Source organism: Symphodus melops, assembly GCF_947650265.1.
Source record: "Symphodus melops genome assembly, chromosome: 8".
Classification (NCBI taxonomy): Eukaryota; Metazoa; Chordata; class Actinopteri; order Labriformes; family Labridae; genus Symphodus; species Symphodus melops.
This window is the reverse complement of record NC_136698.1, coordinates 7033763-7060523: the sequence shown is the minus strand read 5'-3', so window position 1 is coordinate 7060523 and position 26761 is coordinate 7033763. Positions and strand designations below refer to the sequence as shown.

General features: G+C 37.5%; 1 protein-coding gene across 1 annotated transcript in view; it reads left to right on the top strand.

Annotated features, from left to right (window-relative positions):
* Positions 1-26761, top strand: part of pde4ba (phosphodiesterase 4B, cAMP-specific a) — a 151900-nt gene that overhangs the window by 15412 nt on the left and 109727 nt on the right. Inside the window, exons 2-3 of the mRNA XM_079351282.1 lie at positions 4665-4758; positions 19571-19809. Of these exons, the coding sequence (XP_079207408.1) occupies positions 4717-4758; positions 19571-19809 (281 nt within the window). The 5' untranslated portion in view covers positions 4665-4716. The remainder of the gene's footprint in view (positions 1-4664; positions 4759-19570; positions 19810-26761) is intronic.

The following is a 26761-nucleotide window of genomic DNA, read 5'->3' as shown; positions in this document are numbered from 1 at the left end:
TTTATTTGGTTGACTGTATTCCAGGGAAACCTGAAAGAGGAAGGATGTTTTCCCTGTTGTGAAAAAGACATTGTGAAAATTTAAGATGGTGTACGATGCAACAGAGTCAGACACTTGTATTGACAGCTTTTGCCTGCAAAATCAATGCTACGTGCAATTAGATGTATTCACCGTATCAACTAATAAGTGGCAAAGAACGTAATGGCAAGTTTTTCCTGAATATTGCCTGCTGTGTTCACACTTCAGATCAGCCTCAACCCGACTTCACGTGAAAGTTTTACCTGGGGGCTTGTGCAGAAAAAAGACTTTTTATATTACTGGTGACAAAAATTGCCATTTAGACGTGCAGCTAACCCAAGGAAAAATTTAGAAGATTGAGTTCTGGTGTGAAATGTGGCTCTTTATAATTATGAAAAACAATTATTTAAAGTGTGTGAATTGATTAACAACTGTATGAATGCAGCTAAGAAAGTTCATTCTGACAACTGTTATCAAGTTGCCAAGACAATAAATGTACACAATTAATAAGACATGCTGAACGCATGCTTTCTAGACAGATGTTGTGTGGTTTACGAGAAAGATCAGAATTTTTGTTGTTAGTGAGCGTGAATGTCTTCTGCCTCTATACCTGTGAGTCACAATGTTGGTAATTAGGCAGAAGTAATGCTAATTAGGGTTCACACACACACGGACACACACACACACCATTCCTCGTTATGAGTACCATTGTTCTTCTCCCCCTGAGGTTACAGCGCTAATCAGTGTTCATAAACTGCTTTCTACATCTGTGCTGTCGAGCACAGCGATCAGATCTGCTCTGAAACAGATTCTATCTGTACCAAGTAATTACCTTCTAATGTTGATAACTGATCTTCATCCCTCAAGGGAAGCCTCATCACTGCTCTTTTATTTTCTGAAATTCCCAATTTATGTCGCTTAACTTAATGAATTCCACATTTGTCCATTCAAATCTTAGGTCCAGAAAAATTCATGTTTTGCATCTTTCTACCGCTTATAAAAACCCCCAAACTATTATGCTGTATTTTCTGATGTATTCAATGGGTACATCATCCTGTCTGAAGTTCCTGAATTTAATAAAATCAAGCTCTTATTGCGGAAAACTTTGTGATATAGGCAAATATTGTATTGTTGTCAAATCAGATATAATCGTATGATGATAAAACCGTAGTAAAAGAGATGCTGGTCGTTTGCATAATTCTTTATTTTTGGGGAGAGCCGGGATAGCAGAAACGGATTTATCGAGGAGTTTTAATTGGACCTAAAAAATGGTGAATAGCTAAGAGAAGGGATTGCTTCCACCAGGTTCATACCCTGAAAGTCTAAGGGGTTCTAAGGCTTAGAAGTAACCATTTTAATATCATGCATTTAAAAGTCTACCTAATGGACTGATAGCACTTGCTATGTTTGCCATAGAGGCCCAAATATTATTATTATTATTGCTTTACTGAGAAGACTTAAGGTCCATTTAAAAGACATACAGCAACATACAAGTAAAAAAAATGGTAGAAGATAATTATTTCAATATTTCCGCATAGGTAACTGGAATTGTCCAGTACTTGGACGAGGTTTTGACAGGAGAATAATGATATGATTTTGAGAATTATTTAGGCGGCAGATAAATTTGTACTTCATATTTCTCAACAGAGCTTGGAGCGTGCTGACTCCTACATTACATAACCATAACATATCTCATGACTCATAGCATTACTCGCATACGGCAACCGCTTCTGGACCCACAAAGGGGCAGTATAAAGAGGGGTACAGTAAGCTCTAAAGAGGTTCACCATAACTGTATCTGAACACAGAGAGACCTTCCTGGCCAGCATGTTAACTTGTGCATATAACATACGCTTTAAATACATGTCATAGTCATTACACGAATTGAATTGAATTAAATCTGTCATGGTTTAGTTTTCAATTTCAGAGTTTTGATTTCATGTCTTGTTCAAGTTCTCATTTCTCATTGTGTGTTTCCCTGTGTGTGAGTGTTTGCTTTACATTATAGTTCTGTGTTTCCTCTGTTACTTTGTTTCCTTCTGTGTTGTCTGTAATATTATTTCCTGTTTTTACGTGTGTGTTAAGGTTTCCTAGTTTGGTGTTTAGCGTTTCTTAGTTTGGTCTTACGTGTTTCTTGTTTTATTTTGTAATATCTTGTTTTGGTTGTGTTTTCAGTGTTCAGGCTTTACTTTTGTAGTTGTCCTCAGTGTTTCTGGTCTTCTTGTGTTGTTGCTCCTCTGTGTGTTTCCCTCCTGTCTGATTGCCCTGATTATCCTCACCTGTGTAACCAGTCTCACCTGTGTTTTATTACCCTTGTCTATTTAGCCTTCGTGTTTCTTCCCTCTGTGTCAGTTCATTGTGTGTTTTTTGTACCAGTCTGATGTCATGTTCTTTGTGATTCCTGGTGGCTTCCCATTTTCTCTTCTGTTGGATTAAGTTTTAGTTTTTCCCTTTTGCTTATTAAATATTTTTGTGTTCCTGAACTTGGGTCCTCTTCCCTGTTTTTTTGTCGCACCCATGACAGTCCCAAATGCTGAGTTTTACAACGAACAGACATAACTTGCCATGACAGAGAGAAAGATGGGAAAATAAGGTCCTTATCCCCCTTTAGTCCACAAATTAACACAGTACTCTTCTTAGCATTGTATTTCACATCAAATTTAACATCAGAATCTGAACACATGTTCAGCAACCGTTGGACTCCAGCATAACTAGGAGAAAGAACAACCAAATTGTCTGCATACATAAAAAATGTTAACAAACATGTTGCCAATTACACATTTTACATCTTCTCAACTGGTCTGATAAGTTATTCATGTAGACATTAAAAAGGCATGACGAACTCCATGACCAACACCAAATGGCGAAGAAACAGGATTCTCCAATTTGATCTGCATGTTTTGGTTGGCATACCAACAAGTCAGGATCATAATTATGCTGGGCACAGCCCGTTGTCTCAATTTAAAGAACAGCTTATGATGGTTTACTCGGTCAAAAGATGTTGATTGAACTTAATGAATAGCCAATCAATAATTTTCTTTCAAAGTTGAACTTTTTGAACAGGTGGTGGCACATTTTGTTATCTGTCTAAATGTGCCAGGGGAAGCTGCCACAGATAGCCTGTCTACACTCTGGGTTTAGTTAAGTTAACTGACAGCTAGTTGAAGCTACACATTTACTGTATAGAAACGATAACTGGTCTTTAAGAAAGTGAGTAAGGCTTACAGTATCAATTCTACACAACAACCTAATCTAGTCTTTCTAGTCAATTCTCTCTGCCTCCTAATTTTAGTCTTCACCATTTTTTTGGTAACCTCCAGTGCTTCTTTCTTTTCATGTTATTACACTCTCTTTGACGTGTTAGCTTGTTGCTCGCTTAACCATCCTCATTCTCCGTCTTATCTCACAGGAGGAACACATGAGGGTCTTTAAATGACTGCCAGAGTAAGCTCATTAGAGAGCAGCTCAATGGCTGCAGAGTCAATCTTGTCTGCTGCTTTTGAATGATTAGCATGAAGGAGTGTACACTGTGCTGAACCATTAAGGCCACTTTGGGTCCCATTAGACATCTTTTTTTTATGAGATGAAAAATGACAAACAGAAAAATACTAATTTTGCAGAGGCAGGAGAGTGATCTCATGAAGATAACAAGTTTGAAAAGCCGCTGATGAAACGCTAAAGGGAAACGTGACAGTGGTAATCAGTGAGTTAGTGAGCTTGTGTGCTCATGTAGAGTATATGAAGGTGTCATTTATATTCTTTGTACCCAATCGTTAGCTCTTTTCCAGCTTCTTACATGACTCATTTTCTGGTTTCCTTCCTCCCCATTTCAGATTTAGTTTTTGTACCATTTACCACTGCACTTATTTAGTCTTGTACATATTAGTCTTTAATTACTTGTTAATATTTTTAGTTAATTGTTATTGTCTAATGTTTAAAACCACAAATTGCATCAATAAGTCCAGAAAAAAATTGAAAGATTAATCAAAGAGTTAATCCCATCTTTAGTTGACATCCTAATTGCTGTCAATGATCTTGCATTTTAGATCTTTACTTCTTTATTATTCATAATATTCTAATGTCGATGCTTCAATCCTGTGTTGATAACTTCATACTTTAGTATTTTCCCACATAAACCATCTTTTGCTGATTTGTGGGAGTCAAAGAAAGAAAAAATGAGTGATTGTATGTTATTGTATTGTATGTTGCCCAGAAATCTACCTGGCCTCTTCATCAGTCTGTTTTCATATGAGACCTTTGAGAATATTTTGCACATTATCTTGGTAGATTTTAGTGTCCCATGCAGTGGAGTTGTCTTGCTGGTATAGCACTTACTGAATGCCTCTCTATGGAGCCATAATAAAGGCAAGGCAGTTTTTGTTTTGACTGCTTTTCTGTGCTTTTCCTTTTGAGGGAAACAAAATTGACTGAAAAGAGGGGCCTTTTTAAAAAAATCATTATTGATGCTCATACATTGCATTTGGGTAGTGTTACTTCGTATTTACAAAAAGGTAAAGTATCAGGCACAAAAGAAGAGAAGTGGGATGACAAGCTTCATGTTCCCACATTATTGTATCATTGTGACTCATTTTTGCAATAAACTAAAAATGAACCATATCATTTTTTATGCATTTTGTGTTTTCCAGGTTTGCATGTGAAGCTGCCTTGGTTTGATAGCGAGGGGCTACCTGCGGAAAGATGAGGAAGAGCAGAAGTGTTCTCACTGTGTCTCCAAACAATGTAAGTAATCTCATCCCCTACGTACCCTGGCTATAACCCCTGATACTAATGGTCTTACAAATAAGCGCTCACTCTTAAACATTTTGTTGCCACATGTCAACCCTGAAAATAAGTGTGATTGTACCATGTTTGAATTAATAAGAGAGGCCCTGACAGTTAAGAGCTACCTATAAAGAGTAAGAGAAAAACACTATAAAACGCTACAGTTCAGTAATAAAGACAAAAAAGGGACATTGACTCAGACAAGCCGCCTATGAAAATCCCTGAATGATATTGACAGAAACAGACCTGAGAGTAGCCCTGATGATGAGACTTCGAAGGAATACAAAAGTTTTTAACAGACAAAAAGCAGAACACATTGTGACACTTTGACAGGAGCCTGTTTTACACAGCCAAGGAAGTAATGTTGTCTTTTATCTTTCCAGCATCCTGTAAAAGGTGCTAACAAGGACTAGAAGCATAAATACTAAGTAAATATCTTTATAAAATGGAGGAGCATTTTTTTTTTTTTTTTAAGCATCTGTCATATGAACAACACTTTAGTTAGCAGCTAACTCAAAATAAGAATAAGTTAATGGCTGATCTGCAGCTGTAAATACATGTCCTTTTCCTGATACCCTCACCCCCACCATTTTATACTACTCTGCTTTGTTTATGTTGAATATAATTTTGTTGGCATTTTGCCTTTATGGGATAGGACAGATAAGGAGACAGGAAATTAGGGGAGAAGACGTTGGGGATAGACTTGCAAAAAATGGTCATGGCTTGAAGTTGAACCTCTCCTTCTCCCTGTGTTGTCTTTCTCTGCTGCACCTGGCTCTCTTACATCTCAATTATGTCTCATTGGCACAACGTTTACTTTTTGCTGGCTTTGTAGCTCTCATCTTGTTCCCATGTTTCCATTGTTTTGGTCTCTAAGCAGTTGTTTGTGTTTGCAAATAGCCTTTTTGGACCTCCCCATACTGTATATATCTCAGTTTGTATCAACAGTACCACTTCGCCTTTTAGTGTGGCAAACTTATGTCATTTAAAATACTCTTTAAGTTAAGAAGGCCATCGTTAATCAAAGCTTAATTGTTTCCCAGAACTATATGAAGAGAGACATTGTAAAAATGCTTGACATCTATAATATGTTCTTCTTTTCCGTCAAGTGATTTTATATGACTCGATGCCATCTGGTGAGTTTATCTATATTGTTGTTATTTTCGAGAAACACTGAGAAACTTTTCAAAATGGAACCATAGAAATATAGTAATTTGTCTGTGAAGATCTATATTTTGGTTTATATGGTTGACTTAGTACAGCAGACAGAACTTGATGAAGTTTAGGTAAAAATGCAGTGTACTGTTACTACAGAAAAGGTACACTTGTGTTTTTAAAAAACATCCTGGTGAAATAAAGAAGAGGCTGTGTTCATGGTCAAGTATAGAAAACATATTTTTCAATTTGATGTTTAAGTTTCTTCAAAGATGCCAAGTGTTTGTGTGAAAGATAAGTGTTTTTAAGGACATATACCTCCTGTGAGTCCAGAACATTACAGTCCTGCATCAGATCTTGAATGCCAAATGCTTTTACAAATCAGTTTGTTATGAAAAAAAACTTGGTAAGGACTTCTTGTATGAAGGGCACTTTTTTTCCACATTTATACAGTGAGGACAGGAACATGCAGGTGCTCTTAACACTAGCTGTGGGTGTTTTGTACTATCGCTCCGATGGTCTAATGCTGAAGGTGTGGGTGTGTATATTAATCAGTCCCTCTCTGTATCTATTATTCTCTCTCCATGTCACTCTGAACATGGTGTACTTTTTTTCTTAGTTCTTTGACTTCATTCAATAACTGTACCCTTGTTCCCACTCAGGGTCTCTTGTGCTTTCTTCTTTTTCTATTTACCCTCTAGTGTTGATTTTTAGTAATGAGTTGCTGTTGTTAAGTTCGTGGAATTTGGAGAAAGAAAACCTATTGTAGTGACTCATGTGTGTGATTTGCAACAACAGGATCTAAAACCAAATACTGAGAACAGGCAGTTTCTGGAATCATTCTTTTTAAGGATAGGTGCGAAATAAACTGTACGGCACTGAGTTTGTGTATTTTTTGACCCTACCAATGTTGGTGGAAAGAGATTGTTTTAAAATAGGTGTGAATCGTGTGAGTAATCATGAAATAGAATCAGGAGCTTGAGGGGCCAAATATGTTGATGCTGAAGGATTGACTGTGGTTTTCACATCGTCATTACTCTACATTCATTGATGGCATTCTTAAAACAAACTCAACAAAGGTAACATACAACAGAAACTATAATGTATGGGACTGCATCTATTTTATTTAATGTGGAGAATATATATACACACAGCATTGATACTTGTCGACGGTAAGACAATATCTGAAATACAATGATAAGGATATGTGAACGGTTGCTTTCTGAGGGTTAATTTTGACCACTTTTGATATCACACATGAAATAAGATTTCTGAAGATACTTCTCACAACTTGAATTGGCTCTGAAATCTGCTGGCAAGCTGTTGTGTACTTTACAATCATTTATTACCAGCTCTAGGCGCCAGGCCCCTGGATTTAAGGCTCTCCCTTTTCTTTTTGTGGGAAGAGGCACATTCTGGGAACAATTGGGTGTTCAAAAGAGATATACTATTTTTGGACACTCAGGGGCCTTTGAACCATGCATTTAAAATAAATTCAGTTAAAAATACAAGCAGGAGGTTTTTTTTAATGAAAAGTTAGTTTCATACAAAATTAATGATGCATGTTTTTTTCTTTTCAGGAAGATTAATATCACCCATGTGTATGCTAACTTAGTTTTAAAAATAAGATTTCATTTGAAGTGGGGTTGTATGAGATACTTGTCCATGGGGAGCAAATGAACCACAGGAGATGGCGGTCAACCCGTCCCCTTTCTTGAGAAACTGTTCAGAGTTCCTGTACGGAGGCTGAGGTACATCTGTGCAGACCGGCCCAATTGTATAAAGTTATATAGCTGATACTAAGAAAGACTGACCAAACAGGAATGGCAGCTTATGCTACATTTGGACATATTTTAGTGCTAGATATATATTTTACCATCTTCAAGCCAATGTGTTTAACTTTGGCACATTACATGTTCCTCCACTTGCTGTGCACTGATTAGCTTCAGGTTTGAGAAAGTTAACAATAACTGAAAGTAATAAAGGACTTTCATGAAGTATAAGACTTATAACAATTAGGGACATGACTGATACTGATGCAACTGGGCGTGTTGTAGCTGTTGACCAGGATGCTTACTGCCTGCCACAGCTCCACCCCCTTTGCCTATTTCTTACTTTCACCAGTTGGGGACCCCATTAATAATATGTCTTTGTTATACAGTCTATGGGATGAGCATGTAAATGAATTGGCTTGCTGTCACTATAGTAAAGAAGCACTAAAAATATTCCAAATATAACATTGATTAAATTGTCGTCATTTTTTTTTTTTTAGAGTAAAGTGATAAGTGTTTACTTAATCAACTTTGCTTGTAACATGGTTATTGGCCTTCAGCTCTATCAGAAAGGATTAGGTTTGACTGCTGATGCTTTAGCGGGATTAAGTTGTATAGTATAAGTGAGAGCATCAGGACGTGTTCTTTTATAATTTCACAATCACAAAGCTGATGTTTGGATTGGATTATTAGTGCGTTGTTGACCTATTTTCTTAGGGTGTGTGTGCACATGAATAGGATTCTTCTCACATACTTCGACGTGAGTGTGACAGTATTGGACTTGCTGTGTGCTGATCAGATCAGATAGCATCTGGCTGACCTATAGACCTAATGAACTCATTCCCATGCAGATCACAGCTGACAACATCTGATCTGATCGGCTCTGACTCTCCATCTCTGTATGTGTGCTTGTATGTGGTAGTAGCCATGTCACCATACTGTACTTACTGTATGTGACTCTGTATATATAATTGTGTTTTTCACACTCATCTCCACAGGTGTATCGACATTTACAAGTGCTTCTGGCATGCAGCCAGCCTTTCACTTATTCACTTAAAATCTATTTCCTTGGGTTAACAGAGAAGTGTGTCTGTGCACAGATCACTCCAATTAAGTCCTTCCACATCCTGTGAAGTATCCATTTGGGCTGAGGTTTTAATTCAACCTTTTACCCTCCACTGAGTCATATCGGTAACTCAGTTAAGATTTGATACATTATTTAAGGTTCTATATCATCCAGATCAAAATGTTTAAATTGGCATAGAATACTTATTTGGAGTCATTTGGACAAAATACCTTTCTTTGAATTGATAACAGATGATTTATATATGGTATATTTGGAAAATTAAAAAACATCACTATTTTAAAGGACTGCTTCCTTCTAACAGTGACTGCAATCTTTTCACCCTGGAAAAAAAAAAAATCCAAATAGTAAAAACATGCAATGTATAGCCTTTCTAAAAATGTGACTATTCCTTGAGTTCTTTCGGAAGAGCAATACTTGAATTTCCCTCGGGATCAATAAAGTATCTATCTATCTATCTATCTATCTATCTATCTATCTATCTATCTATCTATCTATCTATCTATCTATCTATCTATCTATCTATCTATCTATCTATCTATCTATCTATACTAATATTTATTCCTTCATTTACTTTGAAGCATCATTTAGGACAATTCGCTGAAGATTATTTTGTTGCGTCCATATTTGTTGTCTCTGACTTATCTTTCTTACTGCAGTGCTCTCTCACTCAGTTTGTGTCATTCTACAGCTCCTTTTACTCACTATCCCAACCAGGCAGATCAGCTTGTGTTTACAGGCAGCGCAGGTCAAACTGAACAGCTGTTCATTCTCCAATTAGAGAGCTTAGAAGCTTCTTTTTTTTTTTCCAGTGAAAGCAACAGTTCATTCTTTCTCCCCTCTTGTTTCTATATCAGCCAGAACAAACATTGCTATTTTTCTGTGCTCTCTCTTTCTTTTGGGTTAGGACCAGTGATGCTGGTTACCACGGAAACGATCACACTGCTGTCCTTGGGCATCTTGGGATTAGGTGACCTGTGACCTCTAACACTTGGTCTGTCAGTCTGTTGCCTGGTCTTGTTTTGCACTCTGTCATTCTCTGAGTGTTCTCCTGTGTGCAGTCACTGTGGGGCTTAAAGGAGGCTCACCACATTTATTTTGCATACGCACACAATGCTCAAAGATAAAGTGAATGCAGTATATTGCAGTTATGCAACCTAAAAACTACTGAAATCCTGTTTTGAAACACGTCACTCTTAAACATCTTGATAATCTATAATCTTCATAAAAAGTAAAGTAATATAGCGTGCACTGAAATACAGTTTGTACATCTGAGCTTATAGCAAAATGGCAAAAACGTTAATGTTGAAGAAATATTTATCTACAATAATCTTTTATGTATAATATTCTATAATCATCAGTTTTAAAGATTTAAACAGATAACATAGGATGCACTGCACAGAACAGCAGTTCTTACATTTTGATCTGAAACCTCTGGATAGGTGTCAAGACGAGGCGACAAAATCATTTCAAACTTTAAGTTCCTTTTAGGAGATTTAAAACACTTTCTCATTAATATTCCCATGATCATCTGACGGAGTTACATCCGGTTCAATGTGTAAAATATTTATATTGAGATGAAACAAAATAAAATCTCCTCTCGAAGATATTGATGAAATAAAAAAGAGAGGGGAATCGGTCCTTAAAGTGACATAAGGAGTTCCTTTTTAAAAACACAGAGAGCATGAATTCAGTCTTATCTATTTCCCATGCCACATCTCACACATGTCTCTTTGATAAGCTCTGTCTGCATGAGCACGAAATAAACAACATTGAAACCTCTTCAAAACAGCCTTCAGCAATTTACACTGAGCATGTTTTTTGAATGCAACCGCCAAATATGCCAAGTATTTCACTTCACATGCTGCTTTAGAGGCAGTAAGATAGACAATTTATTGGACCTCACGTCTAGGATGGGCGGCTTTCAAAGCCATAAAGAAAAGATGAAGAGAAAAAGAAAGAAATGAGAGACAATAATTCAACAAACAGTTTTATTAATATCCTGTTCTCCTGTCAACCCCGGGGGAATATTTCATCACTTTAAGGAGCCTATAAATGCACCTGAAGTAATGCAGTCCTGAAATAGCCTGAACAATCATTGTTTCTGTTATTGCATGATAAACTTACAAAGAGTTCCTCAAATACAAATGTTATCATATTTTCTTTATTTCTTCTGGACTAAATATTTAATTTGAGGCTCTGACTGTAACTATGTTTGAAGGAGGGGCTGTCAGCGTTTAAAAAACTGAATTCTAATGCTAAAAGCAAACATGACTTTCATGCATTATTGGGGTCTTTTAAATCTTTATCATATTTTTTAAAAATACATCAGAATGCATAAACACACTGATACTGCATCCTCAGGTGGGTGTTTCTATTCAGACAGTGTGTGTGTGTGTGTGTGTGTGTGTGTGTGTGGAAAAGATACATTTATCGTATACAGAACTGCTGGGAGCTATATGTTCAGATGAATGTCTTATTTCATACAGTTCTAATCAGTCTCTTTCCGTTGCTCACCCTCCCTCCTGTTTCTTCCGCTCATACTCATCTCTCTTTCATTTCATTCTCTCCCGCTCCCCCCATACTCACTTTAATGCCTGCTCTACTCACCCTCCTCTCCCTCTCTTGCCCCGTCCCAGCTTTTCTCCTTCCTCCCCCTCTCTCCATACCTCCCCCTCTGTAACGGATGGGAAGCAGGTGTTGTTTTCTCAGCTCATCTCTTCATTTCCTCCCTGTTGTTTTGTTGCCTTGGTGTCTAAATGGCAGGAGTGCGGAGGGGTTTTGAAGACGGTAGGGGGCGGGTGAGAAATGAGAATAATGAATCTGAGGACGGCCTTAGGCCATATATGCTAACAGAAAAAAAATCACAAATAATACAAAAATTGCTTTGAGGAGGCAGTTATTTGAAGAATATATAGCTGGCGGTCTATTTCATTTTGTGGGTGACCAATCCCCTGTTTCAGTGCTTACCTTGACTAATTTAGAGTTGACTGACTAAAAAAAAATCAAACAGTATATTGCTTAAATTTCAACATTTGATTTAACTTTCTACACCAGACAGTTTCACACAAAAAATATCACAAGGTTTAGTTTCAGTCTGTCTTGTGCACAGATGTATGAAACACACACATGCACATATTGTTCTGAACAGATATGGGTTCAGAAAGCTAATTACAGCACATAAACTGTTATTAAACATTCAAGCGTATTATAGAGATTCTGCCAATAACTTTCTCTGCATTAGTTCTTCAACAAAGTTATTATTTTTTATTATATTTGGAAAAAATAAAACAAATATATGTATGTATGTATGTATGTATGTACAGTGTATGTGGCTCATAAAGCTACTCTGTAAAACATAAGAGAGAATGATGAAATATTTGAAGGTCTAATACTTTTAAACTTCTATTAGTAGACCAGGAATGAAATGACCCTGCCTTGAATTATTCCAAACATTAAACATGGGAAAGACTCTAAACTTGAACATTTACCCTCGAAAGAACATTGTAAAAAGTTAGCATAGTAAGAGATGGTGACACCTCTGAAGATACGAGTGCGTATCAACATTTCTATAGTTGTTTAAAGCACATGTTATTGTGTTAACAGTTTGCATGAGAGACTATGAACACATTTGTTCGACAATCTCATCGTTTTATTCAGCAGCATAGTCATCTCCTTCTCTCCTGTCGCTCTGTGACATTTAAATGTCTTTATCCAGATCATCATGCCGTACACTCTGATTCTAATTGAGACCTGTCTTTTCTTTGTGAAATTGTGCATCAACATCAGGTTACAATAAAAGGGAACCGGCCTTAAATTGGGATTTAAAGGTAGACGAGGAGAGTTTATTTAGTTAGAGAAAGGTCAGAAAGTGCTTCACAAATTCTGAAAGAAAAAAAAAGCGAGAGTAAAAACATTAAAACTACATAAAATCATACACACTTACAGAATAACGTATGGTAAAAAAGAAAAGCATTTAAGACATATCTAAAACTTCAAAGGCATGGGCACCATTTGTTTCTGGTCCAAGGACCGGGTCAGAAGACTTAAGTGATCTACTTTGGATGTACGGATGAAAAAGGTCAAACATAAACACAAGTGCGGGAAACACCGGTTTCTGCTGCCAAAGCGTCGTCATTCATCCACAAATTTTAATTTCAAGTGGCAGCTTGTATTGATTTAATGCCCCTTTGAAAACGTTACAGAGAAAGGTTGGAGACTAGACTTAACATTAGCACCTCTTCTTCTTCTATGATAAATGGACTTTACTTACATAGATATAGAGACATTGTGTATTTTTTGCCTTAATATAGTCAAATTTAACCTTTGCTGTTTGCTTTTCCTGTGTAGGGCAGTCATAAATCACACAGCAGTAGTGTAAGGTCACTTTTTAAATAACTAATGCTGTTGCTTTTCTAGTCTATGAAGGTTTTGATGGATGTGTGTGTGTGCAGGTTTTTGTTTGGTCAAGGTTTACATTTTGTGTTGACTGCAAAAATACATCTCAATATTAATATCATCCAGCAGCTGAGACCGAGTGACCTGGCTCCTCTGTAATATGGTGTGTGTATTACATATTTAAGGGAGCGAATAAAATGTGTGTGTGTGTGTGTGTGTGTGTGTGTGTGTTTGAGTTTAAGTGTGTGAGAGATACTAATGAGTGTGTCACAGACTCCCTATGGTCCCAGGAAGACTAAGAGGCCAGGTGAGGAGTAAGGCTAATGGACTAATGGACTTCTGCACCTGACCTAAATGCTTCTGCAGCACTCTCTCTCTCTCACACACACACACACACACACACACACACACACACACACACACACACACACACACACACACACACACACATACACACACACACACACACACACACACACACACACACACATGCATACACATTAAAACAGCAGCAGAAGGTCCTCTAAGGACAGCAGGTAAATGTGGAATTAATGAGAACAAGCTCAGCAGCATTTTCCAATTTGCACTGTTCAAAATACTCACTCATTTTAATATTGTTTTGAAAAAGAAAGTACAGCCTGAAGAACAAACGTATGAAACACATTTGAATGTTATTCTGTCCAAATGAGAACTTTTTTTTTTTTTTTTTTACATTAGTCAACATTCACCAAAAAAAATACATTTACAATCTTGTGATTGTTTCAGATAACATGAATTAACACAGTTAAAATGGGTTTCACGACTCTGTAGTTGTAAATTGAAATAGTGAATTTGTGAATACTTAAATCCAGTGACTTCCAGCTTCCAGAGTTTCAGTGAGTAAGCTAACGCATCTGCCATCAGTCAAAAAACAACTTCTACAAAAAATCCATCATTCCTGCTGCAACAACCATTCTGAACAAAATCAAATAGACCCCCTATTTAGAAGATGTTTTTAACAGTCCTCTTTTACTGCACTTTCTGTTTTTTTTGCAAGAAGTGTTTATTGTTTGAGCCTTGTCTATTGGGAGAGGCAATAAAGTTTATCGATTCTATTCTAACACATAATCTGTTTAGAGCAGATAACACACTATACTAAAATGACAGTTTTGCACTAGAAACATCTAAACTTATTTTAAGACTGTTAAAGTTTAGTTCGGCTCACTAAAACTAAAAATGTTTAGAGATAAACATTTAAAGTGTCCTGCGGAAAATAACAAAAGTGAAGGTTAAAATAGTTGTGGTTTTGTGAATCTGCTCCAAAAACGTGTGCGTACGCTGGACTACAAAATATAAACAAACGCTTAAAAGTAGATAGCATGTTGCTGCTAAGTTAACTTTGAGGTCTAAACAGTACAATGGCTGCTTTAACATTAACACTAATACTGAAACCACCAATAAGTATCAAAAACAATGCTTTACCACAGGTTGATTTGGTTGCACACACTACGCATGTTGTGAAATGGTCACAGAGGGAGTTGCAAGCACATCAGTAATGCAGGATCGATTTTTGTTGTTGCACTTTCAGAGTCAGGAAAATTGACCAGAGCCATTTGACCTGTATGATTCATCCCACTGAACAGCGAGATAAATGTTACCTTATCTTTTGGGGAAATCTCCTTTTGGTTTCAGGAGAATTGTATCCATTGATCGACATATCTTTTTATTAGTCTGGCATTTCTTTTCTCCCAGCATGCAGTGTGTCATTGCATGTCATTTTCTCCTCCGTGCGTGCTCTGACAAATGTCGCTACAAAACTTTCTGAGAGTCATCCTCCACCAGCTTCACCAAAGAGGAAATACTTTCTTTGAAATGTTTTATATTATCTTACTGTTTTGATCCCCGAAGGGGAAATCAGGTTTCTTTGCCCTAGTTTTCATTTTCTGCCAAAAAGTGCAACCTGGTGGCTTGTGTCCTTTGGTATATGGTAGTGAGATCATATGCAACACAGACGGTGACAGATTGACAAGCCCTTGACCCTACATGTGGGCTAATTGATTGGCATCTGAAACTGTCAATTGTGATAGCGCTTCTTTTTCTTTACACAGCCATTGGATTAAACGCAGGTTTTACAAAGTTGAGGATCCTGCACTTTGTAATTATACCATCTCAATTTGTGCGAAGCAGGATCGGCAATGAGGATACAATGCTGTGTGGTACCACACATTGCGGGACACCTGATCACCCGTTTCCTTCATCTACAATGAATACCAATTAACTTACTGCTCCTTTCTTGTCTTTTGACATAGAGGGCGATTGAGTCTGGTGACTGCTTTGTGCCTGATAAGTAAAACCAGTTGAAGAGGTTACGACTTTGAATTCGCCCACCCATCGTCTCTTTCTCCTCTCTGCTCTATCAAGTGCTCTGCTGCCATGATTAGTAAGTGAAGGAAAAAGGAAATGAGTCACATTTTTAAAAAGTTAGTACTTCAACATTTGTGCTGTCATTACGTGCTTCAGAGTCACACATTCTGCCTGTAAGAGGTTATGAGTCATATGTTAGAAAAGTGTGGTGCTTTCTGCTATGGCCTTCTGGTTTGAATTCATCATCAGAAACCTGCGTCTTCCTTCCTCTTTATCCTCCCTGCTGTGCAGCTCAGCTCACTTTGTCCTTGCCTTTCCAAATCAACTTCTTTTCTACCCCCTGTCATAGATGTATTGCTGCTTCTACAGCTTGAGTCTCCATCCCTCAAGGCAAATATCTCTTAACAAAATCAGAAAGCAGCACTTCACTTTATTATTTACAACATAAAATAATACAAATAAATAAATACAGTCATAGGTCTCTGCTGTCACTAAGTAAATATTTGTTCCAGCTATAATGTATTGAAATAAATCCTCATCTTTAAGACCATGAATATGTAATAATTATTATGGATATTTTTTTGATCATTAAACGTACAATATGTAGAATTTTATTAAAATGTTTACAACAAAATATCTAAAATAATTAATGATTGACTTTAGTCTGAGAGACTGGTGCGGAAGTTCAACAACTACTTGAAACCTACTCAGAAATTTGAACATCACACTTTTAAATCAATACCTTAAAGGGACGGTTGGTAATTTTCGAAAACAAGCATTATTTTAAAAGTAGCATTCCTCAAGTTCTCCGTCTGCATCCAGCCCTCCCCTCTCCTCTGTGCTCCCTCGAAAGCCACTCCCCTCACTTACATGCACGAGTGCTGTTACTCCAGAAGCATGCACTGTATAGAAACTGACGCACTTAGTGTGGGCTCGTGCATGCAAGGGGAAGAGAACGAGCAGGGAGGCGTGATTGCTTCTTCAGGCTGGTAGCTCATTGCAGACACTGGCTAAAGTTTTTACATGTTTAAAAAGTTTTTACTTGTACAGATGATAGATTTTCTTGGTTCCTTTTTCAGAGCACATGAATTATTCATTTTTGTTAGGAGCTAAATAGAATTTCAACAAAAATCTTCAAGAAATTGTCTGCAGAAAATTACCAACACTGCCTGTAAGTTATAAACCTGGTGTTCAATTTTTTTTAATTTTTTTTTTTACATTAAGTATTATTAACAATTCTTATTTTCATGCTTTCCGGAATGATTAACTGAAAGATTGATTGAGAGAAATTGGATTACACACATTAATCATAATCAGTATAAACATTCAAAATACATTACAAAGAGCAACACTAATCAACTGTGCTTCTGCAAGTACAAGAATGGATACAAGAAGCTAAACTTATAAAATTAACAGTTAGCATGATGGGGTTTTTTTATGTTTACTGAATTGCTGAGCAGCAGCACGCCCTGAGACATGCTGTTTCTTCATCTTAAAAGCTTGGTGAACATCAAGTTTTCAGCATGAAAGATAATATACCAAGATGTTGAATGAGGACACAAACAGGCAATGAATACAAAAACAGAAGTGATGTCAGACTGTGAAATAAAATAAGTAAAGTCTTTATAGAGCACATCTAAAACATATGCTTAAACTTCAAGAAATGTCTGCAGGCACACAGTAAGTAGCCTTCTGTCTGATGGGTTTAAACCCATCATAACAAATATATCTTATACCACCAACATGCTCAGAATTGTTTTTTCTATAGAATGAATGGCAGCAATGTGTTGGGTATTTGGGCTGCTCCAAGGGGAAAATAAGTCACCACCCACACTGTGAAAAACCATCTTCACTTTGTCACAGAAACTCACTCTGTATGAAGTGAGAATGAAATTGAGGTCATAATGCTTCCATCTTTGTGAAGATGGTTTGATAATGCACAGAAGCCGTGAGTAGGCGGGGGAAGGCAGAGAGCCAAGGAGATCTGTTGTGGGACTTAGAGTGGGAGGCTGTGTTTACTGGAAGGAGAAACTTTCACTACTGGAGACCCAGAAGGTATCAGGCTAAAGAAGAGCATCTGAACAAATATTTCTGTCTTTGAATTCTTTTCTAATTAGGATCAACTTGACCTGTACAGTGCTGCACCAGGGATAAAAGCACACATTTAAGCTCCTTTGAGGAACTTTTAAACTATTTATGATAAGAAATATGCCCCTTTATGGCCTAAAGAAGCAAACAGGAACATCTGGGAGATAAATTGTTTTTTTAGTCATGGTGTGTTAGATGAGACAATTATTATTTTCCATCGAGATTAATGCACAGAAATACTAATGTGGCTTAGTAGCTGTCACATGTATGTTTTCTTAGTTGAGTTTATTTGCACATTATTATATAAAACAGGAGTAATATGGGTAAAAACATTGCGAAGGAGAGATTAGAAGCATTATAAAGACTTGTGAAGATACGGTTCCTTCACGGTGAGAATAACAAAAGTGTTACTAAGCAGCAAAGTAGATTAGACAAAATAAGAATACTTGCCTTAGATACAAAAATGGAAAAGTATTGGCAGATCTTGATTAATTTTTTGGTTTATAAAAACATTTCATTTCATTTTTCAAACGCTAATGTGACCTCTTCTAATGATGTCTTTCCCACCTGCAGATTGAATTGCAAGTTTCTGTTTCACAGCACAAAGCACGATATCTGTGCTAAGAAAGAGGTAGATGGGATTGAAAACTATTTGTCATTTTCACTTGAAAATGACTAAAGCTGCAGTATTGATGGATTATCAAAAAACACCAATCATTGTTCTCCCTACACTGTAAAGTGTTTATTTCAGTTTGGTAAGAAAAAACAAAACGTTAGTTTTATTAAAGCATACTATTATTACTAAGTTACTAAGGGCCAATTAATGTATCAGGTGTATGATCTGAATTGTAAATGGCAGATGGGACAACAGAGACTCGCAACATTTGTCTTGAATGTAAAACAGAGTGTGCAGCTAAGACATAAACAGTTATTTATGGCTTGCAATCAGTTTGCTAGAGAGGACAGTGCTAACAAGACCAATTAAGGCAGTAAATGAGGTGGAAGGAGAAAGGGCAGTCTTCAGAAGAGGAATGAGTAAAGTGATAAAACAAGGATTTACTGTAATCATTCAGGGGTTTCGTGCGGTTAAACTACACAGCCAAAAGCTGAATGATTATTAAAAAAAGTCAACTTTACATAAATGGATGATGAATATAAGCACTCCAGGTTCATTCCAGTTCCGGGTCATTTAGCGTTGTTTGCCGTTTACCATTTACTGCTCTGTGTGCCTTTTGATTTTTTTCTGACATATGGCTAAACATTTTTCAAGTTGTTATCAGCACTCTGAACCTAGGTTATGGCGCCCCTTTGTGGGAAAACACAGAATTACCTTTGATTTAAAAGGAACATTTTCATTTGAATAGTAAGTTTTAGAACAAGAACTATTTGACCACATGAAGGGACAGTCAATATGAAGGGACACCATGAGTACAGAAAATATGAAAACACAGCAGATGAGACAGATGGAGGAGAACTGCTGAAGAATGTTAAAGAATATATAAAAGTAATATGCAAATGTTACTAAACATTGCAGAAAAAAAAGAATGAATTCAGGCAACAATAACAAATCGAACTTCTTTTCATTTATACAACATCTCAAGTCATTAAAAACTGTCTTTTAAAAGACATCATTGATGCTGCAAGCCTTATGTTCTCATGCAGTTTGTTTCAAAGCCAAAGGGTCCTGATGACATAAAACCCCTTCCTAAGGATCTAAAGCTGCACGCCACATGCTTTAAAATCAGTTCTAAATCTTATAATGAACAACCTTAAAAGAACCCAACATTTGGCTGAATGAGTGTCATCTGTCATTTCTGCTATAATATTTATACTCCTCCTCATCTCCCATCATTTGATAACCAACCTCTAATAAACCAGTGACATGAACTAACTCTCTGCACGTCATGTCCTTTAAAATGAATCTTTTCAGGACAGCAAAGAGCCTCTAGACTGCTGCCTCAGCGAGTCCTTCACGTCCCCATCCTGCACGCTGGGAGTTGACCTGCGACGAGGTCGTCGCCGCTTCTCGGGCAACCTGCAGCTTCCCCCACTGTCATGGCGTCAGGGTGAGAGGTCACGGACACCTGATGATGACATCATCACAAGGCCGACGTCGTTGCCCTTTGGAGCACCTCCCAGGATAGACATCACACCGGTTGATCCTGACTGGTAAGTGGACAATTAAAAACAAATCATATAGTCAGTGATTGGTCAAAAGAAAAGCCTTCAAAAGTCCTGTGATTAGAATTCTTGTGTTGAAGGGATTCTGCATGTGTGTCGGGCACACTGTTTGAAAACATTTACTCAAAGTTTCTATTAGGATGTAAATATCATAGCATGTCATTCTTGATCTCCCTTGGATATAGAGTTCTGTTAAATGGCCATGTAAATGAGAAAACAATTATTTTAAGGTTTTTATGTCAACAAAAAAATATTTTGGTGTAAAAGCTCCATAGATAATTTTGTCTGTATCTCTTGGCACGTGTGAAGAGTGAAGTTTTATCTCATGAAGTCATCTCAGCATTTTATAGTTGCATTCTTAACTTGAAAGTTGAACGGTTTGTTTGATGTCTTTATCAATGGCTTCAGGGAGACTCATTGTTAATCAGAAGCAGTTTGAACAATAAATTACTGGAGACAAAGTTTGTTTTACCCACAAACTCTACCTTCCCTTGTCACACTGAGCATCTGTTAAGATTCTTCTCTGTATGTATGTATGTACAGTATGTATGTACATATGTACGTATGTACTGATAAAAGTTTGAGATCTCGCCAATACCTACTTGTCATGGTTGCTCAGGTTACGTCAGAAATTTAAAGGAAATTCATCAAAGTCGTGGAGTGTTTGAACACAGATTTGTCTTTGATAAATCATGTGAAAGTCCTGGGATTTATTAATTGAGAAGTCATTTGAGTAGACATCAGCTGCAGTTTCTGTTTCTACCAGAGGAGGGCAGCATGAACATTGTTTACTGGATGAGTTACTGTACATTCTTAATGCACACAGTCAGTCCTTCCTCACAGGGGTAAAACAGAATGCTTTGAGTCGAGACCTCGGCTTTTTTTTTTTTTTTTTGCTCATATAGTTTGCTTGTCTGTCCCTACAGCATGTGAAGTGTGTTTGTCAGCCATTAGTAACCTGTCCTCGTCAAGGCAGACGAGGACGAGGACCCTCCTAACCCAACCCTCCCCTCTGTTAAAAAGCTATCACACTGTCTCCTTCAGGCACCACTTTGCTGAATGTCAGTGTCAGCAGAACCCCTCTGAAAGTCCTCAAGTCTGATTACTTCTTTCCTAGTCAAGCCTCCAGCTGCTCGTGTGTGTGCTTCTGTGATATGCGTGTCTGTTTCTGCTCTGAAACGGTTTCAGTACCAGTCATCAACGCCTCTCCACGTTTCCACTCAGTGCCCTGTTTTTACACTCGTACTTATACAAGGGCTTTCATCCATGATTGTAGCAGCAGGAGGAGGGAGCAAGAAGTTATTTTGGGATTCAATTATTTTTCCTGCTGATGTATACAATTGTTGCAGGGCTTATAGTGCTTCTTGAATAGATGTTTTGTTTGTTGTTGGGTGTACTTGTGCCACATTGCCTGCTGGAGCATCCGTGACTCCAACAATTCAACATAGCAGGCTTTCTTAGTTTCTGATAACAAAGTAAATAATAATAATAATAATGTTTTTTATTTATCAGTGCCTTTTGTCACTCGAGTTCACCTTACAGAAGAATAAAAACAACATAATAAAACACAAACACAATGAACTAAATGGAGTAAATGTAATATAATAGTTTTATTCAGTAGATGTCTTACATATTTGTCCTTTAAGACTTCCTATATCTGGATATTGTACTAACTAAAAAAATATTATTATAATACAATTCATAGAAAACCTTTTATTTATTATTTTCTTCTGGAAATATGTTGGGTGGCCAGAACATGCTTTGTTTCAGAGCAACAACTTCTACTTCTTTTATTTGGTTTGATGGATCACAGCCATGAACAAAACAACATTTGTACAAAATGATGTTTTGAAACCAAATGGAAACATCCAGGACTGAAAAAGAAATCCAATCTGGAAGTGCAAAAAAGAATGTAGTTCTTCACATGAGGCAGACTCCATTAGTGGTTCAATCTTAATGCCCCACATTAAAATGCCCAACTCTGAAGCAGAAGTGACATTTTTTCCTGTGGTTTTGTACGCCATCGCTCTTTTCCCTATTCATGCCTGAGTTATTTGGGGTGTTTTGTCTTTATTTATAAAGGACTGTGGATAGAGGAGGAAATCAGGGGTAGATAGTGGGAAATGCAGCAATGAAGTGGCAGGTCAGACTTGAAGCTGGGTGGCCCACGAGGAGAATTATAGCCTCCGTACATGGGGCACAACCCGCCAGGCCACCAATGTATTACTCAGCAATTCACCAAGTTAATGACACCTGATTCGCTATGTTTTCCATTTACACAGTCTATGTTTCGATTCGAGCCACGGCACTAAGCCACGTTAGTCCTGTGAGCCATGGCATCTCCTGCAGCTTGTGTTTACAGCTTAACACAGTTACCTGATGTTGGCCAGCATACAGAGTAAATACTATCAGGTGAGATTTGGTCTGACCACAGCATTCGCCTCGCGCCTCTGCATTTATTTTTTCTCTTTTGTGTACACAAAACAGAAGCTGATCCAAAGCCGGTGGCTGTGTTTATGCACACGAAAAGGGCAAATATGATTTATTGTTTTTGTACCCAGCAGCAAGAATATTGTCTACTGTGAGCATTTTCAGACAGTTCCATAAAATGTTGTATTAAACCCCCTCAAACCAAACAAACAAAAGTTTATAATCAGGTATGCTTTTCTGTGTTAGCATTATGTACTGTAATCTTACTGTAGCTTTATAAAATTAATTTAATTAATTAATCTGTAACATTGGTGTCATCTTCTATTAAACGCTCCCTTTCAACCAATATATCAAACACATCATGAAAACAGACTCTTTCTTCCATCTCCGAAACATTACCACTATCCACTTACCACTTTGAACTCCTTATTATCACCTCCACAGCCGTCCACGGCCTGGCTCCCTTCTACCTGCCCTGCCTGTCTGAGTTCCTCCACTGACACGCTCCTACCCGCACTCTCAGGTCTGCTTATGGAAATCTCCTGTCCCTCCACAGGCAGATCTAACCACCAGTCATAGGAAGCGTACTCCCCCCCCCCCCCCCCACCAAAAAAAAAAAGACAGCAATCAGGCTCCTCCTAGCTCTTTAAGAAATCACTGAAAAACTCTCTTCTTCAAGATCAACTCCATCAACCACCAACAAATCATCCTTGTTTTCTTAAGGTGTCTTTGAGTTGTCAGAAAAGTGCTATACAAGTCCAATATATTATTATGAATTTTCAGACATGAATTACTGGAGTAGAGGTCCCAGCTTGTTGTATATACAGTACATGCACAGGTTTCCCCAGAATTCTTATTCTTATTGTCTTATTTTTTAATCTAATCTTTATTTAACCAGGTAATTAATCCATTTAGATCAAGATCTCTTTCACAGGGGTGACCTGTGTCATAATGAATAGTACAGGATTAAAAAACATACAGACAATATCTACAAGGCATGTACAGTCTGAGCCAGTGCTCTCTGTTGTTTTAATTATAAAATAGCATAATTACCGCCCCATGATATATCATTTCCTTTTCCTCTTCAAACAACAGTTGAAGCTATATTTGTTCATGTTCTCCACCCTGGGTCAGGATGACACTGGCTTGATTATAGATTTGCACAGATTTGTGTTTGTGAGCTCTGCCCTCTGTGCAGCTGCTTTCCTGCTCTGTGACAGTAATCCACGACGCCAGTGAGCGGACATCAGATAATACACTTTTCATTTCAGTTTGCACAAGGAAGAAAAGAAATAAAAAAGCAAAATACTGCATTCATCTAAACCTCATATAGCCATTTTCATCATCATGCTGGGATGTTGCTTTGAGGTTGTACTGCTCTAATAACGGTCAGAAGCCAAATGCAGAGAATCTGATAACCATTTCATTGTTTCAAGATTAATTAACAATTACAAAGACATGGTCAAGTGAAGGCTATATTTGAAGAGACAACTGCATTATTACATTACCCTGTAGCTTGAGACAACAGATTAGCATCCAGCCGCTTCAGAAGCTAATCTAACTGGAGGTAGGAATGGATGCATTTTACTGTTGTAATGGTGATACTACTCAGGGGTTGAGATTTTTAAGACCACATTGTAACCACTGGCCCAAGAACATTACTTTTGATATGGAAAATAATGTATTATTATGACTTACTACCTGTACTAATATGATAAACTTTCTCTACATACATTGCAAACCCGAAACGTGTACATTTGGCAAGCTCCTCCTGAGCACGTCTCTATGAGCCTGTGAAAACTGTTTTTATTGACCCAGGTCCCCAGTAGCTGAACTCATGGCTGTACGTCTGTACATTTACCAGCAGCAGGGATATGATAGTCATCAGGGATTAAACAGTGATGTCAACAGCATACGGAGGTGGATAGTATGCTACAAATGCATGTCCTGTGTTGGCTGGCGTCTTCTACTCATCCTGAGTGGTTTGATTTCAGACGGTTACAGAGAGCTCAGCTGCATTCAAATGTGTTGCTGAAAACTCATCAATATAACAGGAAAACTTCTGAAAGCAATTGACTTAGAAAAAGGCGATGCCAACAGAACGCTCATTTTGCAAAAAGTATTTGCAAAATGAATAACACCATTTTATGTTGTGTTATACAGCCAAACACTGCAGAGATAATGCAAATATAATTCATTTCAAAAACTAATCTGTCACTCCTCCGGTGATTTCCTTTTTCTTTTTTTTTCTCAGAGTTGATTTTTGCTCATCCTTTGACTGAGAACAGGGGTTTTTAAAACGCAGATTACCTTACAAGTACCCTTTCAATGACTTCCAAGCTTGCATGTTAGCTAGTCTGGTACACTAAAAAACCTCAAATTGTGTTAAAATATTGGATGGTCTCATACATACAATCCTTAAAGTGAGCAGACTTGTCCCCTCCTGTCTAATCGGCTTTAAACGAGAGTTTTGGTTAAGTGTCAGCGGAAAAAATAAGCTGTCATCTTTACCATGGCTACTGGTTGTCGGTTTGTGTTGCATGGTTATCGTACACACAGGAGTCTGAATCAGACCTAAGACCCATTTTTTTTAAAGGATTACTGTCTTCAGTTCACCCAAGGGAAAAATCTGTGCAGACAGCATCCCTTTTCTGTGTTAAGGGACTGTACACAGGAGAAATATTACCACTTGAAATGATCTCAGACTTTTTTATATATTTTAACAGATTTTTCCTCAAACTCTGTGCATCCACTTTGCTAATGCTCTGCTTTTTTGTTTGATTTTATTGATGTTTGTTTTAATCTCTGGAGGCTTTTAACCTCTGAATTTGCCTTGATAGGTTGAATATAACACATTTTATTGAAATAAAACATGCAAAACCTCTATTCCTGTTTCCTTGTCACCAGGTGTTTGTAATGTCGCTGCTGCAGGTGAAAACAAGGGATGCAGCGATATAGCCAGTCCATAGTTCCACGCTCACCTTGGTTATTTTGATGATTGTTTTTAATTGGCTTCTGAATGTGTGTTTTTTGGTATTCCATTGTTTGGAGTTAAAATCAATTTTTAAAGGAACAGCAATTTTTATCCCCAAACTGTTTTTTTTAAATGTTACTTTTAAAGCAACTTTTCCATTTATACACAATGCTTGTGTCTGGTGTGTAGTCTCAGTGAAAAGAAGGCCGCCTTTAAGTTGTAGATGATTCCAGACTGTCTTTTTCTCTACTTCAACAGGGAGAATTGTTATTTCATTGTAGTGTCCTTGTAGTTTCTGATGGATCTCCCTGTTTTTTTAGTAGAAGGGTTTCTTTTTTTTTGTCATGAAATCCCTGTTCAGAGGTTTAAAAGGAGCAACAACTTGTATTTTTTTAGACAGATTATCAACGTCAGCATGACAAACTGCATCCTGTTTTTCTTTCCTGAGTGGCTGTGAGATAAGAACAGCTAAAGTGGACTGTGGCGATGCTCTGTTTCCCCTGATCCCTGTCATCTCCTCAGAATTGTAGCTGTTTGCTGAATGTGACCACTTGCACAAATATATTGCCATGTTTCTGGAAAGATCATAGGATAATAGAAGAACTAACATGGAGCAGCATTTAATCAACCCTACGATGTAAAGCGGGCTTGCAGTCCCGAAAGGAATCTTTTTCTGTCATAATTTGTCTACAGTCTCATTTTGTATCCTAAATGTGAAAGAATTGTATGGTGAACTCAGTATCATAAATCTGATCGATCGTGAGTTGAGTGAATCGTTACATCCGTAATGCCTCACATTTACTACAAGTGTAGTAGTTCTTCTTTATGTACAGGATTGAAGAGACTATTTTAAGAGGCCTTTTCTGGCAAGCATCTTCTTGTAAGATGCTCTGATGGCTCAGAATCACCAGTGACTCACAACCAAAACAAATCAGTCCAAAGAGCTTACAAACCATTGCTCACATTTCTGATCCCCGTCACGCTGCTGCCACTATTTCTCTGCTTTTTTTCCTAACGATCCTGTCAGTTTTTTTTCTTCCAAATCTCCACCTTTCTCTATACCTTCAGGGCATTTCCTTTTTTTTCCTTCTTTCGTCTAATCTCAACACTAATTTCTTTGTGTGTAGAGGAATGTGTGAGAATGACTGAATCCATCCAATTATTTCTCTTTTTCTCTAAATAACGTCATAACGGCTGAAGTGCTTTCATTCAGACAACATTGTGAGTGAGGGGTAGAGGTGTTTAAAGGGATACTTCACCCATTTACATGAAGCTTTGTATCATTAGAAGCATGGTAGTAGTGTTGAATGGTTGTGAACCATTCAAGACGAGAAAAATATGTTTTTCTTTGCCTGGAAGTTTTCTTCATGTGATACAATATGACGCTTTTTGCATCACATGAAGAAAACTTTCAAGCAAAGAAAAACACATTTTTCTCGTCTCAGGGCAAAATGAGGTCTGGACTCACGACCATTCAACACTACTACCATGTTTCTAATGATACACAGCTTCATTTAAATGGGTGAAGTATCCCTT